Source organism: Pteronotus mesoamericanus, unplaced genomic scaffold, assembly GCF_021234165.1.
Source record: "Pteronotus mesoamericanus isolate MK-2021 breed Mesoamerican mustached bat unplaced genomic scaffold, CSHL_Meso_final scaffold_118, whole genome shotgun sequence".
Taxonomy (NCBI): Eukaryota; Metazoa; Chordata; class Mammalia; order Chiroptera; family Mormoopidae; genus Pteronotus; species Pteronotus mesoamericanus.
In genome coordinates, this window is record NW_026555301.1 from 11,338,097 (window position 1) to 11,356,042 (window position 17,946).

Genomic DNA, 17,946 nt, shown 5'->3' on the forward strand with positions numbered 1-17,946 from the left:
CTGATACTACTTTCCTTTTTCTGATTTCTGCAGACAGAGTTAGGCAACAAGAAAGACAACTCCAGCCTTGGCCAATGTGGCTCGCTTGGTTGGAGCACTGTCCCATACACCAAAATGTTGGGGGTTCTAATCCTGGTCAGGACACATACCTAAGCTGTGGGTTCAACTGTGTATGGGGAGGAACCAATCGATGTTTTTCCCTCACATCAATGTTCTTCTCTCTCTAAAATCAATAAACATATTGAAAAAAAGAAGAAAGAAAGATAACTCTGGTCCTTTGGACATATGTGACTCTGAGCAGCCCAGGGATGATACCATGGAGCTAAAGATGCAGAAACAAAGTCAGCCCCTGGGTAAATGAGAGGTGACGCTCCCATCTGGTCCCGACAGAAACTGATCACACTTCATCACCCACCATCCAACCAGCCTGCTCCCCACCTCCCAGAGGCTCTGTGCCCCTCAACTCTATCATGGCATTTTCCTATTTAAAAAAAAAAAAAAACAACTTCAGATAGGCTACATAATTCATTTTCCCCAGCTTCCTGCTAAAATCCAAGTTTTACAAGGTCAAAGCCCTTTGTCAGTTTTGATCAAACACGGCACTGCATGGTACTTGTAAAAGCGAAGAGATATTTTCTGAATGAATGCCACAGAAGTAAATGGGAAAGAATGTTTTAATATTAAACATGAGCACATAAAAAATAAGACCATTCAACACCACTTATATTGTCTTCTCACCAAAATGCTTAACCCAAAGAAGCAATGAGGAAGCAATTAGACTAAGATCTTGAGACTTTCTACAAAGCAACTGGCCTGGATTCTGCAAAAATGCCAATGTCACAGTGGAAGAAAAAAAGGAGAGGAACAGTTTTAGATAAGAGACATGACAACCCAAGGAAATACATCCTATCTGACTGGAACCTGGATTTTTTTATACCTGTTAAGGACATACAGGGGCAAGTGAAAAATCTGTTGTATCTGTGTGAGTTAATACTATAACAGTTGTGCGGGAAAATGCCCTTTTTCCTACATTCTGAAGCATTTGGGATGAGGTATAATGACATCTGCAATTTACTTTCAGATGGTTCAGAAAAAATTTTAGTATTATTTAGATACATTAGAGAGAGAAAGAGAGAGAAAGCAAGAATGGCAAAATGTTATCCCTACTGAATCAAGGTGAGAGGTCTACAAACATTCACTGTTCTACTCTTTCAACTGTTTTGTAAGTTTGAAATTTTTTAAAATAAAGCATGGGAGAAGAGGAGTTAAAAATAAAAGAGCTCATGCTAGAGAGACAGTGGGATCCACAGCAGAGCGGTCAGCCCAGGGGCTGGAGGGCTGTGCGTCTCACCTCCCTGCACTCTCCAACCGCATCCGCCCTCCAGAAAACACCTGAGATCTGGAGCCCCACCTGCTCTCCCCAGTGCCTGGGGTCCACACCCACCTTTCCTCCTTTGAGACTTGTTCAGATCCCTCCTACTCCAAGAAACCTTCCCAGATTGCTCCCGTCCCAGCACCCACTGTATTTTATTTAAACTCCACCATCTCCTACTGCACCTTCCGCATCCCACACATAACGAATGTCATGGATACTAATTCGGGTGCACATGCTTGTCCTTCCTGCCTGACCAGGAGCCTCTCCATCACAAGCAGGGACCAGAATCCCACTCTCCCTACTTTCTCTCTCCAGCAGTGCATACATAGCACCCTATCACAGTGAATACTCAAAACAGACCTCGATTAAAAACTTTCTGCCCCTCACCTGTCATCATGTCTAATAAGATGGAAAATAGTCAACGTTATCATCATCACACTGATACCTCTGTTGTGCATGGCTCTGGGGTAAGTGTTGTCACAGGAACACAAGCCAGGTAGTTTAGCTTATTGGTAGTGTGTCCACACCCTGGGAAAGGCAGAGCACTCTTTGAAGAAGGGCATCACAGCTGTCCTGTCTACTTCAACCACCCACAGCTCCCAGCATGAAAGAAGCACTCAATAAATGGTGAATGGTTGAGTGAATGAATGCCTATTCCATTTTCAAATACATATTATAAATTATAAAAGTGAACACAAATGAAAGTGTAATAGTTGCACAGACCTGCGAGCACTAAAATTAACATGTTAGACACAATTAAATTGGAAGACCTTTTCTAATTCATGGACTCAAAATATGTGAATGCCCTAGCACCTTAAAATACAAAGTTTTTATTTTCCAAGAATGGCTGTTGCCTTTGAACAGACCTAAAGAATACAACACACTCCCTCAAACAGTGACATTGAATCAGGGAAGAGTTAGGGAAGGCCATAGACCTGGCAGCTAGAGACAGAGGGATGGAGAGGAACTTTGAAAATGTTCCACAAATGACTCCGACACACACACCAGAGAAGCTTTGAGCTCTGAAGTCAAAGGAAGAGCTGCATCGATAACGATCCTGAACAAAAGAGAACAAAGAGACCCTGGTGCACCCCATTAGCCTGGCTCAGGGTTACTATACGCTGGGCGTTTCTGGGAAGACATCACATTATATCTTATTTTTTTGCAATAACATGACATAAAACCCCTACTCTTGATATAATTGTTATGCAAAAATATGTGGCTAAATACTATCTCCTTTTAAAAATATAAAATAAACAAGATATGAAAATAGGCAAGTTTCCATTAAATAAATTTTTTTAAAAAAAAGAAAATTTTGCTTTCCTATCATGGAGGAAGGGAAATTATCATTTAAACTATATTCAAGTTTATTAAACACATTTTTACAAGTATTATATCCTTGGCGGGTGTGACTCAGTTGGCTGGACCCTTTTTCCGTAAACTGAAAGGTCATGTATTCGATTCCTGGTCACAGCACATGCCTGGGTTGCAGATTCAATCTCTGGTCAGGGTACATAGGGGAGGCAACTGATCGATGTTTGTCTCTTACATTGATGTTTCTCTCCCTCCCTCTCCCTCTCTTCCCTTTTCTCTAAAATCAATAGGCATGTCCTTGGATGATGATTTTTAAAAAGTATTATAAAATGTTTAACTTTCATCAGCTTCAAGGTTTATGTTGCCCCCAAATTCTGCATGTAACTGAACTGTCAAATCTGCTAACACCTGCTGATTGATTTCACTCTGGATTCTAAGGTGTCCATTTCTTGCAAATTTTTCTTTGCTTCTTCTAATTTTTCTTGTGTTTCTTCTTGAGAATAAAGAAAATATCACCAATATTATAAGGTAATCATCATTAAGCAGTCATCATCTACAAGCACGATATCCTCATAAGCATCTTCTAAATTTTGGAATTGTTTCCTTTTTACAACTATTTCTTCCTTCTGCTCTGTAATTCCATTTCTATTCTGTGCAGATCTGTTTATCTTTTGTTCATTTTCCAAAGTAGCATTGGCATCTTCTGCAGCAAGGTCTGTATTATTTATATCTGTTCTCTACCCAGCAGCACCAACGCTGAACCACACTTTCCAAAAGGGGTTCAATTTAATAGAGAAATCAAGGGTGGTAAAAATAATAATACATTATATTGCTAACATTTCTGCACACCCTCTCATCCCCCAAGAGAAATGCTAGTTTCTGAGAAAGAAAAAAATAAATGTGTATGTTAACAGAATCTCACACTTGGAAAGCAAACATGATGATTGCCTAGCCTAGTACTCCCCATATCATGCATTCATTCTTTCCTCAGTGACACTAACAAATTCATGTAACCTTACTGAAGACTTACAGTCAAAAGGAGCTCACTATTGCTCAATAGTCCATTTGAGGTTCCACGCTCTGACTGCTCTGCCTTACTGTGAGCAGAAATCTGTTCCACTCTTGAGTCCTAGTGCCCTCGAGAACCACATGGCCCTCACATGTGAAGGCCCTGTGCAGAGGTGTCTGAAGCCCCCACTGCTCAGTTGCCACACCAAATCTCAGGTATTTGACTTCTCAGTGATGAACCACCATGCAGATTCCAACAAGGCCAAAAGAGAGGCATCACCAAGCTCCTTATCAGAAGCAGGGATGTCTTCAGTTGTCTCTTAAGCATGCCAGTCAGCTGCTGAAGAAGTGGCAGAAATCTCTAAAGTGTTGTCAAGACAACCGAAGTCCAAATATAAATCTCTGAGATTTCACTCAGAAGCAGTTTTTAAGTGTATGCACATACACACCCAGAGGAAATAATAAAAGATCCTCTATTCCTCCCCCTTCTTTTTTTCTCTTCCTTCTCTCCTCCTCCTCCTCTTCCTCTCTCTTCTCTTTCTCTCTTGTTTTTTGCCACAGGGTAACATGTGTTAAAAAATGCACACTGGGAAGCTTTCCACCTCTGGGGCTGAAACAGCTGCTGTCTCAATATTGTTTTTGTTAAGTTTTTTTTTTTAACATTCTAACATTGCTGTTTTTAAGGGAGCTGTTTTTAAGCTACATGTTTTATCATACTAGTTGAGATTAGAGAGTGGGACAATTGGCTGATACGAAGGAGACTCACGGGGTCCTAGGTGTCCATCAAAGACCCCTGTCAAACACACCTCCTGCATGGCGAGCTCCCATGGATGGCCTGACTTATCCCAAGAAATGTCACTCACAAATGCTTTAGGATAAACACAGAGAAGTACACCCATAATAAAAAATAAGAGCAAAATATTTATAACAGGAGCCTAAAGAAACCCAATGTGCTCAAGTCCTTGGTTTTTCCAACAGCACAAAGCATTCAGAGAATGTTCCGCAGACTGCTGTCAATTCCATCTGGGAGCACTTGTCAAAAGGAATAAGATCAGACATACCCTAAAATCAAGGGCTCTGACAGGCATAGGTGCAAGTAAAAAAGACATGCCTTCTGGTCCACTCTCACTTTCACCTGCTGCAAATGACCCTCCTGCCAGGAATCTCTGGCCCCACAATGGGAACAAAAGACCACAGCTAAGAAGATAAAGGTCTGCTTCGCCAATGCCTGAAACAACCTTGGGAAGCACATTGCAAGCAGTCAGGGCTAAAGATGGCACAAAAAAGATAGCTCCTCAACCTCTCCAGCGAGACCACAAGAATCCAGTTAAGAGGCTAGCATTTTCCATCAACTTTTTAAGGGGGCCCAACAGAGAGTGATCTCAACAGAGGGTGTGGCAAAGTGAAGCTTCAGGGAGGTATGGCAGTGGATAAAAAACAGGAAGCTTGGTGCTAGCCATATGCGAGACTTCACAGACCTCCTGACACAAAGAGCAAAGGAGCTTGGGGTTCCTGTTAAATGTTTGAAAGGACTTTGGGACTTGCAAAAGTCCAGCCACTGCCCACAGAGTTCTCTCTCAAGTCAAGAGAACAAACCCAAGGCAATTGCTTACAATGGCTTTGACCTCACCCAAATGCTCTGTCACTGAAAGCACTGCCTTATTTGGGTGAGCAGTTGAGAATACAGCCTGTCACACACATCTTACCCAGGACAGGACCAGTGAAACTGGAGGGCTTAACAAATATAATAAGGTCACTGGCCTTTCAAATAAGATATCCTCTGACCTAAATAAGACTAAAATCTAGAGCCACGCTCAAAAACAAGCCCCCCCCCCAAAAAAAGACCATGAAAATGGAGTGATATGAATGGCACTTTGAAGCCTCTGTTTGCCCAGAAACATCTTCCTGCTCTTTTTTGGCACTGTTCTCCTTTTCCAAGCTCAAACTCCTACACCAAGAGTCACTGCAAAGAACTAGCAAACAAGGGTGAGGTATAGTGTCCAGGAAGCCACTAAGAGTGTGTTTCATTCTCAGAGATAAGAGAAAAAGTAAAGGGATTTCCTCCAGCTTTCTCATCTCCCAAGCTTGCTAATTGTCGTCCTGGAATCAGAGGTTAGCAGGAAATGATACCATGTATCTAAGGAGATCATCTGGTATAGTCCTCTACCTTAAAAGGGAAGATGTTATTATATCCATTTTAGAGATAAGGTGACTGAGATATTTGTCCAAAACTGCACAGCTTGTGACTGGGAAAGAATTAGAACCCAGGTTTGCTGCCTCCTGGTGCAGGGTTCTTTCTACCTGATCTGTTTTCTTGTAGAAGGGTAGAGCAACTTATCCAGCAGTGAACTTGAAAATAATTCATGTAATGGGGCAGGGCCTGTGCCACCTAAGTAGATGACAGAGGGGAAAATATGGAAGGAAGAAAAAAGCAAAATATCTTCTACTTCATTTATTCCCAAGGCCAGTCCTGACACACACAACACGTGTCAAAGTTGCTTCTTCATTCCCTGGGATACGACATTCCTTCTAAGCCTTGGAAGGCCTTCTGGGGGCCCGAAATGGGTCCTCACAAGAAAAACATGGGATTCCTGTCATTGATGCCTGGACCATATTACAGAGACCGGAAGACCATGAAACCCACCCCTGCAACAATGGTTACGGTCAAGAGGGGAAGAACAGAGCTGCAGCATCCTATTCAGATCCCAACCGTGGGTGAGCCAGCCAAGGGGCAGGAACACTGTGGGAGTTGTGCAGGAGCAACAAGGAGTTTGCCAGATGTCCTGGAATTCTAGGAGAATCAGAGAGTCCACAGGAAATGCGAGTTATGGCAAAGGACAACCAGGAGAGACAATGAACACGGTCCTGTCAAAGGTTTCAGAAGAACCGAGATGAAGCCTGGACACTCCATTAATCTGCTACAATTCAATCCTAACCTAGAATCATTTCCTCTTTATACGCTTCCTGTACATCCATCTTGACAGACCAGTTAGCATTTCTTTGAGGCAAGTAAGAACAAGTCTACCCTATCAGCTGCTCTTTTTCTAGGAAATGGTTTACTTGGGACTAGATTTCCTAAGGGCAGCAGAAGCAGGTATCAATGCGAAAGGCCGCTTAAGACTCGGCTTAAAACCAACTCTTTCAAAAGAAGTAATTCTGTAGTTTGATGTTGGTCTCTACAAAAAGGAAATGGCCCTTAACATTCTCTAAACTCCCTGGGGCAGCTTTCAAACGGCTGCCCTGTCATCTGACAGGTCTGCCAGAATCCATGGTTTGGGTGTTTGTTTTTGTCTTGGTTCCTGGCTTCTTTCACGTTTCTTCAGGCTAAGACCGACCCAGTTTGGAAGAGGAACTGGTGATAGAGCTGGATTTCTCATCCTGCTTTTATCCAGGGCACAAAAGTTTTCTAAGCGCAACATTCTACATTACCTTTTCACCTCCCCGCCCGTTCATCCCCTCGAGCTTTCCCATCCCTAGCAGGCCTTTCTTTTTAAAAAGTGAATAAACCAATTCCTCCCGGGAGGAAAAAGAGTACTTGGCGCCTTGGCCAAGTAACTTAAAGTTTCCGCCGGAAGGAAATTATCAAAGAAGGAGAAAGCCCTCCAAGGCCGCGTGACCGGGACCGGCCGCGGTCTTCCAGTTCCAGCGGAGGGTCTCGGGCGCCCCGCCCGGCCCTGCCCCCAGCGCAGCGAGGCCCGAGCAAATCCCGGGAAACCACCGGCTGGCGGACTAACGAGTCAGGAAAGCTCCGGAGCAGGCTCGCACACGGACCTCAGCCGGGCTGGAAAGACGGGAAGGGGGGAGACGGGGGCACCGGGAGAGGGGGGCGCACGGGACAGGGGCGGCAGGGAATAAGGGACTGCGGGGGACCCGTGGGTGCGGAAACTACCGGGACGCACGGACTAGGGGTGCGCCGGGGACCAGGGAGGCGCACGGACGAGTGGGGTGGGGGGAGGTGGACGCGGGAGCAAAGGAGGACACACCGACCAAGGAGAACCAGGAGTCCGGGGGGACAAAAGGGGTCGCACGGACTTGGGGGCCGCAGGGGACGAGAGGGGTAAAGGGGACGTGGGAGGCGCACGGACGAGGTGGGCGCACGGAAGAGGGTGTGCCCAGCGGATGGCGGCGCAGGACTCACCCCGAGAAGACACACTTTGAGCTCCCGTATCGCCATCATGTGCTTGGGGCCGGTCCGGGCAGGGGCTCAGCATCCTCCGGGGCCCGGGCCGCGCCGCGCCCACGCCGAGCCAGCGTCCTCCAGTCTCCGCCTTTCCCTCGCGGCGCCCGCTGGCGGAACCGCCACCGCTGCTATTTCTGGGCCTCCGGCCCTGCCGCGGTCGGTCACGTGGCAGCCGGCCGGCTCCTCCCGGGGCTTCGGGTCTGACCTCCTCGGGCCCCAGCTCCCAGGAACGCCCCCGGACCGCGTCAGCCGCCCGGGACCCGCGGCGAGGGCATTGCCTCTAAACTCAGACCGGCTCAGCAGCTAAACCCGTTTCTACAGATCCCCCTCCGGCATCTGCCTCTCCAGCCCCGACTCGGTGCAATGCCCGTGAGGTGGAAGGAGGACAGGGCCCGCCATGGGGGGACTTGACCCCACGACGGGCTACATCACTGACTGTTCCATCCCCCATCTAGACGTGGGTGCTGTCAGCCGAGGCCATTTGTATGGGAGCACTTCGGAGCCTGTGTGTCTGTCCCATCGTAAAATGACATTATAGGTTACCGGCAGAGAGGAAGCCAAGCAAGAGGCAATTGTGAGGATTAGAAGGAGGGATATACCCCGTGCAGGTCTCTGCTCTCAGCCCTCAGTTCACTTTTCTATTTGTAGTTGAAAATGGTGCTAGAAGCAGTATTCTTCTAGTCCTCCCTCCAAAACAGGTATATCAGAGTCTGAAAAGGAAACACGCATTCTAGAGAGGAGGCTGCAATGCTCAGTATAGAAAAATAGAAAAGGCTACACCTTGCCTGGGCACCCAGCCCTCAGAAATCTAGCTGGAAATATGGAGCTCCCGGCAGATCTGCATCCTTCCTTCACCTGGAAATAAAAAGAGGTTCCGGCTGGAGACAGTCAAAGGACGCCTGTGGATCTACCATCTTTTCTTCTCCGTGCATGGCCCGGTGTCCCTCACCTACTCAGACTGCTTCATTTGTTGCTGCTATGGAAATGTCAGCCTTTTGAACATATCTAACCTGAATAATTCCCTGGCATTTCCAATTGGAAATAATGTGTTTGAAAAAAAAACTTCACACCCTATCCCAAACTCTCATGCTTCTCTCCAGACTTGCCAACTTTGATCAAGGACAGTCATTCTCCCACTAGGCCACCCACCTTGATTATTTGGCTTTGTTCCCATTGAAGCCTGGTTAAAATTAGGAGCACCCAAGTAGCCCCATACAATGGGGACTTCTGAATTATGGCCTCCAGGAAGAAAACCCTAGAAGCCAGAGTCAAAACAAACAATTGGCAAGTAAATTCCCCAGAGCAGCAGGGGCTTCCCCTTAACAGACAGGTGCAGGCTCACTCACACACATCTGGACTAAACTGTTCAAAAAGTAGTCATGGACAAGATATAGGTCCTATTCAACACGGAGATTATTGTATCAGTATCAGCCCTTGTAGTGTCCAAAGCAAGGACAGTCTTCTATGCAGGCAGAGTGAAAACAGGCCTGTCCGGAATCATCCAGCCCTGGTAACAATACCTCACTGTCCTCAGGTTTGCTGAGGAGAGCAAAGTGCTACACAGTTGCGGAGACAGCAGGGTGAAGCAACTCCTTGACCAAGAGTTTCAACAGCCTTCCCTAGAATCTAGGTCATCCCTAGCAGTATAACTTGAATCTCTGTGCAGGACTTCCTTTTGGCTTTTCTTCTCGTTCCCCAAAAGCTGGTCAAACCAGAGTGGAAGCCTTTCCATAACCTACATCCTAGGGAATGACTGGGAATTCATAAATTGCGATTGGTTGCTGAGGACAGGACCATCCCCAGGCAAAAAAGAGCCAACAGAATTCCTCTTCCATGCCCTTATTCTTCTTCAAGATTCTTCTCATTCCATTCTCTTCAACATTAGCCTAGGTGTCTGGGATACTTGTGCGGTTTCCAGGCTTTAATGAAACAGTCCTTATCCTGGTGCCCCAGCCTCCCTAAAAAACACCCTAATCTGTTTGTCCTCCCCACCCCCCAAATGAGTTCAAAGTCACCTCATTTGTGTATCATTCTGATCAAGCCAAGTGCTCTGCTTTACCAAGTGGCCATGCTATGTCAACTGGAGCACCTTAGTGGGCTTATACTTTCTCCACAGGCAGACCACCCTCAGGGACTTAAAAACTGGCCTCATGAAAAACCTGGTTTGCATGATCAACCCAAAGGGATGCATTGGCTCTCACCAGGAAGGAGGGATGAGGACTGCTAGGAGACATATTTGGGAGTGAAAGGTCCTAGGTAGTTCTCAACATTTTAAAAGCATAATGTTTTCTGTGAATGCTATTCTTATACTCTATGATTACTATAGTAAGGGCCTGTCCTGACTCCCCTGGAATTTTCTGAAAATATGAAGAGGTTCTAATATAGCTTAAGCAGGGATTAAAAAAAAAATTAATGGTACGTAACTGACAATTTATCAAATATCATAATAGAACATTCAAGTTTTTCTTGTGAGGTCATTGTACTAATTCAGAATTCTGTTTTTCTGCTGTTTTAAAGCCTTCAGTGGTGCCATACAAGAAATCCAAACTCCAGTGTATCTTGCCCAACCTAGCCTTTTCTCTGCCCATGTAGTGAAACCCCATCACTTTTCAAAGACCTGCTCAAATTTCATCTCATTAGGAAAGTCTACTCCTGAGCTTTCCTATACTCTGCTCCCACTTTTCTTACCATTTGCTAAACATAAAGTAATTAACAACTAAATCCCTTTTACAAGAAATCAGAGTCTAAACAGATACATGGATGTAATTATCTGTCTATATGAGAGGTACCCATAGATTGGGAAAGGATCATCTCTGTGTCATCTGGGTTTCTTAATGACAAGAAACTTTTTAAAAAAAGAAAGTAATGAGAAATGAATCTTCATATCTCAATCTACCTAGAACTTTTCTAGAAAGATCTTTGGGCTCATATGCTATTTAAATAAGCCTACAGTTTTGTGGGTCTCTGTCTGGGAGACCACATAGTCATCTTCATGATATGGCCCCAAGACCCAGACTTGAAGGAGGAGAAAGCAGCCTGAGGGATTATGAGTTGCTGGAGTAAATCCATAAACTTAACTGCCATGGCTGAAAGTCTTTAAAAAAGAAAGGGACTATTGGGCCATTGATACCAAGGAAAAAAGACCAGGTCTTGGGGTATGAAGTCTCAACCACGAGCAGAAGCACCAGATGGACAAGGCAACAGGTCCACTGTCCTGGGGTTGACAGGCTTCTCTTTTACATCAGGTAGAGAGAAGACAGTTGTAAATTGTTTTGAAAGGATTTACACTGGCTGTAGCTAAAGGGGGCAGGGAAAAGTGAAGTGACACTAGTTCTGACATAGGCACAGAGTCCATAAGGAAGAAGAGTTTGCTCCTGTGGACTAGTTGTAAACAAGTAGCAGAGGCTCCTGGGCTCCATGGCACCTGGCTATTCTCTCTTTTAGATAATCAGGGGATAGCCACCTGGAAGTTAATTCAGAGTTCCAACACACATCCAGAAATGTGAGCAGTCTTGTTAGCTGACCCCCAGTTATTAACAGCCTATTCTGTTTCTTTCTCTCACTCTCCAGGCTTCTATAATTTAATTTAGAACATCTCAGAAATTCTCTCTTGTCACTAGGGAGGACTAAGAACAGAAGGAGCCTCCATTTGTAGGGAGGAGATCATCCCCAGACACCAGAGAACGAAGCAGTGTGGTGCAGGGCATGGGAGGTACATATCCCTCTGTAATTACTATCCTCCATTGGCCACCCCAGCTGTCTTCATCTTCATGTGAAAAGGACAGTGATATCTTATAGAAGCATAGGAGCAGCCCCTGGAAAAGTGGGTAAGTTGTCAGCACTCGGGACAGAGGGAAAGGAGCAGAGGAAGGTGGGAACCTGCCTTCCTCTTTTTCTCTATCACCACCAGAATGCAAGTACTCAGAAATGTTTGAGAAAAAACAGATCGTCCTCACTTAAAACAAGGGAAGCATCTGTTGGGCTTTCACAAAGGATTGTTGTCAAGTGACAGCTTTCCAGATATACCTTCCTGAGTCTCAACACTGGGCACCATGCCAGCCTTCTCATTTAACTGACCTCTTCATGGACACTCCTGCCCGTCACCCTCTACAGTCTTCCCAGTCCCTGGTTGAACTGGAAAGATTGAGTTAAAAGAAGATATTAAGATATATGTTAACATCTCCCACAAAAATCAAATGAATAAATTCAGCTAGGAGACCACCTCCAATAAGTCGTAAACAATAATGTAACACAGTCAGACTTACTGGGAAATGAAATTTGCAGTGATATGCAGACCAAAGTCAACCCAACCCAGTTTCATTTCTTAGACCATCAGTAGATGGATTTTCCTGGCCAGTCATATAAATGTCACTGAAATTGCTTAGAGTAATACTATGGAGTTTAGGATATATATTTTTTTCTTAAAAGTGGTTATGTTTAATATTTTTTTACTTTAATATTATTTGTTGTCAAACTAGAAAATTGATTTTAGATGTTGGAAACAATTCTCATATCTTCAGGAATTTCTTTTAATTATTTAAAGAATTACTCAGCAAACACCGGATGCTGTCTTATGTGCTTGACACTGAGCAGGGACCAAATGAAAAAAAGGACACCTGCTGGCGTGAAGCCTACAATGGAAAGAAGCAAACAAATAAGCAGGCAACTATAATATGCTATTAAATGTCTGAGGCTTAGTATATTTGCTTCATTTTTCTTACTCTTTTGATTAAGAAAATGAATATAACTTCCAAAGTTAGCAAACTTTGAATATAAGATGGCTAGAATTTGAACCTAGTCAACCAGGAGGTGAATGGAGGTGGGGTGGGGGAGAGACAGAAAGACAGAAACAGAGACGGTTCTTTGTTCTGCCTGAGTTTCCAAGACTGTCCTAGACTATGAAGAGCCTAAAGCTAGTTTCTAATTCTGAGAGCCTCTCAGGAGATCGAAGTACAGTAAGTGTTCATTTACTATCCACAACAAGTTCTTGAAATTGAAGCTTTAAGCAAATGATGTACAACAAAACGAAGTTTATTCCATTTCAGGGTTGTGTGTGGCTGGAACCCACCCTGGACAGGACGCCCTTCTGTCACAGGGCTAATCTATGCCCACACCCCCAAACTCACTCGGCCTGGGGCAGTTCAGACACTCCAGTCCACCTAATGTGCATATCTTTGGGATGTGGGAGGAAACTAGATGTCTCCAGAGAAAACTCACACAGATATGAGGAAAATGTGCAAACTGCATACAGACAGTAACCTGGATGGTAATCAATTTTTTTTATCATCAAAGTTATAACAAAACAACACTGAACAAACTAACATTATTCGAGAACTTACTTTACCTAATCTAATGGTAAACTGAGCTGCTTTAAGCTTTCAATTACATTGGATCTCTTGCCAATTTTGTTTCCATTGTTATTATTATTAAACAATTATTCTCAGTGTTACTCATTGACTTGCTTGATTTATTTATATGACAGGACCTATCATAAATCATCTATAATCCAGTCCTTAGCAAAGCACATATCCTGCACTCTGAAAATGTTTGAGAGAGTGGATGAGAGAGTTTGTGTCAGCACAACAGATAATCTTAAGTGTGGTGGGGTAGAGAGAACACTTTGGCATTAGATGAAACTAAGTTTAAATTTAGGCTTCTTCATCCCCGGTTTGTGTGAATTTAAGGAAGTTTCTGAATTTCTTCGACCTGCAGTATCATACTTTATCAAAGGTATAAAAAGGCTACTGCATTTCTGGGGGGGAGGATTAATTTTGATTTGTGTGAGTGTGTGTCACTAGCAAACCTAGATGACTAACCACCCCAGTTTGCATGGGACTGTCCAGGCTGCAACGCTGAAGGTCCCGCATCCTGGGAAACATCCAGATAAGCAGCACCAGTCACTGTTCCTTTTCCTTTTTCTTTCCCTAGGCTTATAAAACTGTTTCTCGGCTACTACCATCCATTAAAATAGAATTAGTAACTTCTAAACAACCTAATTTGCTTCCTCAGTTTTTCAGCTCTGAATGTGGAAAGACCCTAGATTTAGAAAACAGCATCAACATTTTAGGCATAGCTACAAACATCTGGATCACCTATTGCCACTCGCCATCTTACACCCAGTTCACATGTAAGGCTTAAATGTGCAAATTATAACATCAGCTAAGTAACAACTGTTTCAGTGAATGACATACCAGCTTTCTAAAAAGAAATGGGAAATAAGAAATGATTACTCAAGTTTCCCAGCCTTCTGGGAAGGCCACCTTTCCTGCTTTTGGTCTTCTGGTCGTTCACAATCTATTCTACATTTCTCTCTCTCTTTCTCACTCTATCTCTATCTCCCTCCTTTACTCTCATTTCTGATCCCCACCACACCACACCCCCAAAAAGACACACCCTGAATGTTATATTCTTCTACTGAAATGAACCTTGTATTCGGAACCAACCCATTATAGCTCTAGCAAAAGGAATCTTAAAGTAGAATCCTTTCTTGGGTAAACATTTCTGGGAAGTTTGACCTTCCTCCAAATAATTATTCTGTTAGGCTGCATGCAGCTCTCAAGTTTCAGGCTATGGAAACTTTCTTGGTTCTATCAGTGGTTGTTCAAAATTGGTGTGCCAAGGTTACCAATGGCTCTATGTAGAGGCTGAAGATGGAGGGACTCTGGTTCTATTTCTCCTAAATGGAGAAAGGAAAATGAAGCTTTACTTCAGAAATTACATAGAGAAAGACTAGTAAATTTGAACACAGAAAAGTTAACACCTATTTTATGGAGAAATTATTATAAACTCAATTTTTAAAAATTGTATAGAATAATATTTGGCAGAAATTGAATTTAGTTAATAATACTAATATAGAAAAAAGATAATATATTAAAAAAAGGAAAAACTAGGATCTCAGAAAATATGAGCTGACACTCCCACTAAGATCAGGTATGAGGCAAAGATATCCCTTCTTACCAATTCCTTTCCAACATGGAATTGGAAGTCCGTGCTAATGAAAAAAACAAACAAACCCAAGAAAAGGAAATAAAAAGGTGTACAGATTAAGAAGAAAGACATAAAACTGTCTTTGGTGGTAGGTGACATGATTGTCTATGAAGAAAATCATAAAGAATTGACAATAATCGAACCTGAAACCAGTAAGTGATCATAGTGAGGTCTGAGGATACAAGGTTAATACAAATTTTTATTTTATTTTTCACTCTCCGTGAGCAAATTTATTCTCTCACCAAGTTATTTTTAGGTTCTGGTGAAAGGGGGGATAAAGAACCTGAAAACTCTCTGCTTATTGCCAAATGTATTTCTTCATATGGAGGGTAAGGAGGAGAAAGAAAAGAATCTAGAAAGCTTAGGTCTAAATAGCTGGTGATAAGCTTCTCTTTTTAACTGAAATCTGGAAGGGAGAATGACTTTTAATAATGAGAGTGAACACTAAGTGTTAACTGCTAGCGAGGTACTGGGTACCACCCTGCCAAGCAGCTTACATCAGTTATGTCACTGTCCTCCTACCTCGAAGAAGGTGCTATTATTGTTGAAGCTGAGGGCCTCTATGCAAAGGTTTCTCTTCATGGGCCACAGCCAGGATTGAAGCCCAGACACTGTAACTGTTCAGTGAGCAATTTAATTACCACGTGGTGTGATTACTTGGTTTCTAGTTCAAGGCATTGGCAAGAATATGCATAAATGATGAGTGGAATGATAAGTGGAAAATAAAATGTCAGAGCTAGATGAGCTGCAAAGTGGAGAGAGTCAGTACTGCATGGCATAGTTTATCCAGATCCTTTTTCTCCCTATTGACTGGAAGCTCCTTGGCATCCAGCACCATATCCTGACATTTTGGTATCCTGTGCAAGGCCAAGGAGTCTCTCCCAAAGAGTAAAAGTAATAAATATTTGTGGAACACATGAGATCATGTCTATGAAACACAGCATTTTCCACTCAATTATATTATTCTTAATGTCTTACAATTCTTAAGTGACAACGTACTTGTGATGGTTAACTTTGTGTGTCAAATTAGCTAGGCTATAGTACCCAGGTATTTGGTCAAACATTATTCTAGATGTTTCAGTGAAGGTATTTTTAGATGAGATTAATATTTAAATCAGTAGATTTTTTACTCCTGGTCAAGGCAGAGGTGTAGTTAACATGGCTTGCTTCTTTGCATAACCACAGCAAAAATTATAACTAAATTACAAAACACCTATCACCCAGAATCATCAGAAAATTGAGCAGTGTGGAAGTTCAACAATCATATTTTTTAAATCGTGTTTCTTCTATTACAGTTGTCTCAGTTTTTCCCCCTTTGCCTTCCTCCACCCATCCCATCCCACCCCTCCCCCCCCAGTCAATTCCCACTCTGTTGTCCATGTCCATTGGTCATTCATACAAGTTCTTTGACTAGTCCCTTCCTCTTCTTTCCACCATTGTCCTCCTTCCCCGTCCCCTCTGGTCACTTTCAGTCTGCTCCATGTTTCCGTGACTGTGTTTTATTTTGTTCATTAGTTTATTTTGTTGAATAGATTACACTTGTAGGTGAGATCATATGGTATTTGTCTTTCACCAACTGGCTTATTTCACTTGGCTTAATATTCTCCAGTTTCATCAGTGTTGTCACAAAAGGTAGGAGTTCTTTCTTTCTTTCTTTTTTTAAATGCAGATTGATTTTATTTATTTTTTTAAATGTCAAAGTCCATTATAAAATATTAAAAAATTTAAATCCATTATAAAATATCAGCAATTAAAATGACATGACACCAGCACAGAAATAATCAAGTAGATCAATGGAATAAAATGAGCATTCTAGAAACAAATGTACATATGCTTGTCTAACAATGTAATATATGACTTACATTTCAAATCAATGAGGAAAATAAGGCTTCTTCAACAAATAAAGTGCATGGAACACTATTACTTGAAATAAAACAAATAGAGCCTTATTTCACACATTATACTAACATATTCAGGTGAATTAAAAATCAATATGTGAAATCTAAGGAGTTTTCAGAGAAAATACAAAATAATATTTTTCTTACCCTGAAGTAAAATATTCAAACCCAGAAGCTATAAAGTAAAATATTGACAATATGACTGTATTAAACATTTAAGACTATACAGTAATATACATATAAAAAAGTTAAAGGACAAGTAATAGAATAGGAAAGTATTTGTAACACATCTACAAAAATGTTAATATTTTGTTTTGTTTTTTTAGGATTAAATTCTACAAACCTTTAATCAAAAAGTGGATAATGAATACCAAAAAGTCATTTAAAGCTTTTTAAAAATAATAGAAATGGGCAAGAAATATACAAAAACAGGTTTAGTTTCAACAAATAATAAAGGAACAATTAAAATAACATCATTGTCACAATCAAATCAATAAGTATTAAAAATATTGGTAATATCAAGTATCGGTGACTATGAAAGGAACTGGGTATTCAAAGACTCTTTTTCTTCATCTCCTTAAATCAGTCCCATAAGCATATCACGCAACGCTGTTTTGCTGGAGGTGTATTTTTTTAGCCTTCTTTTGTCTGGGAAACTCCTTATTTCGCCTTCCATTTTAATTGAGAGCCTTGCTGGGTAGAGCGATCTTGGTTGCAGGCCTTTGTTTTTCATGACTTGGAATATTTCTCGCCACTCCCTTCTGGCTTGCAGTTTTCTGCTGAGAAGTCAGCTGCTAGCTGTACTGGGGCTCCATTATATGTTACTACCTCTTTCTCCCTTGATGCCCTTAGGATTCTCTGTTTGTCTTTGATATTTGCTATTTTAATGATGATGTGCCTTGGAGTGGGCCTCATTGGGTTCCTCTTGAATGGGACCCTCTGTGCTTCCTGGACTTGTGTCACTTTTTCTCTCCTCCAATTAGGGAAGTTTTCCATCATTGCTTTTTCAAACAGGTTCTCTATCCCTTGGTCCTCTTCTTCTCCTTCTGGCATCCCTACTATATGGATATTACGTTTCAGATTGTCCTGCATTTCCCTAAATGCATCTTCATTCTTTTTGAATCTCTTTTCATTTTCTTGCTCTTTCTGGGAGCTTTTTTCTACCTTTTCCTCCAGCTCGCTGA

The 17,946-nt window shown here is 42.4% G+C and overlaps 1 protein-coding gene and 1 pseudogene across 1 annotated transcript in view; both read right to left on the bottom strand.

Moving 5' to 3' along the window:
- RAB31 (RAB31, member RAS oncogene family) overlaps nt 1–8,012 on the bottom strand; it is a 155,519-nt gene extending 147,507 nt beyond the window's left edge. The window contains exon 1 of the mRNA XM_054587354.1: nt 7,836–8,012. Within this exon, the coding sequence (XP_054443329.1) occupies nt 7,836–7,874 (39 nt within the window). The 5' untranslated portion in view covers nt 7,875–8,012. The remainder of the gene's footprint in view (nt 1–7,835) is intronic.
- Nucleotides 3,023–4,512, bottom strand: LOC129081698 (prefoldin subunit 4-like; annotated as a pseudogene).
- Nucleotides 8,013–17,946: the final 9,934 nt, after the last annotated feature.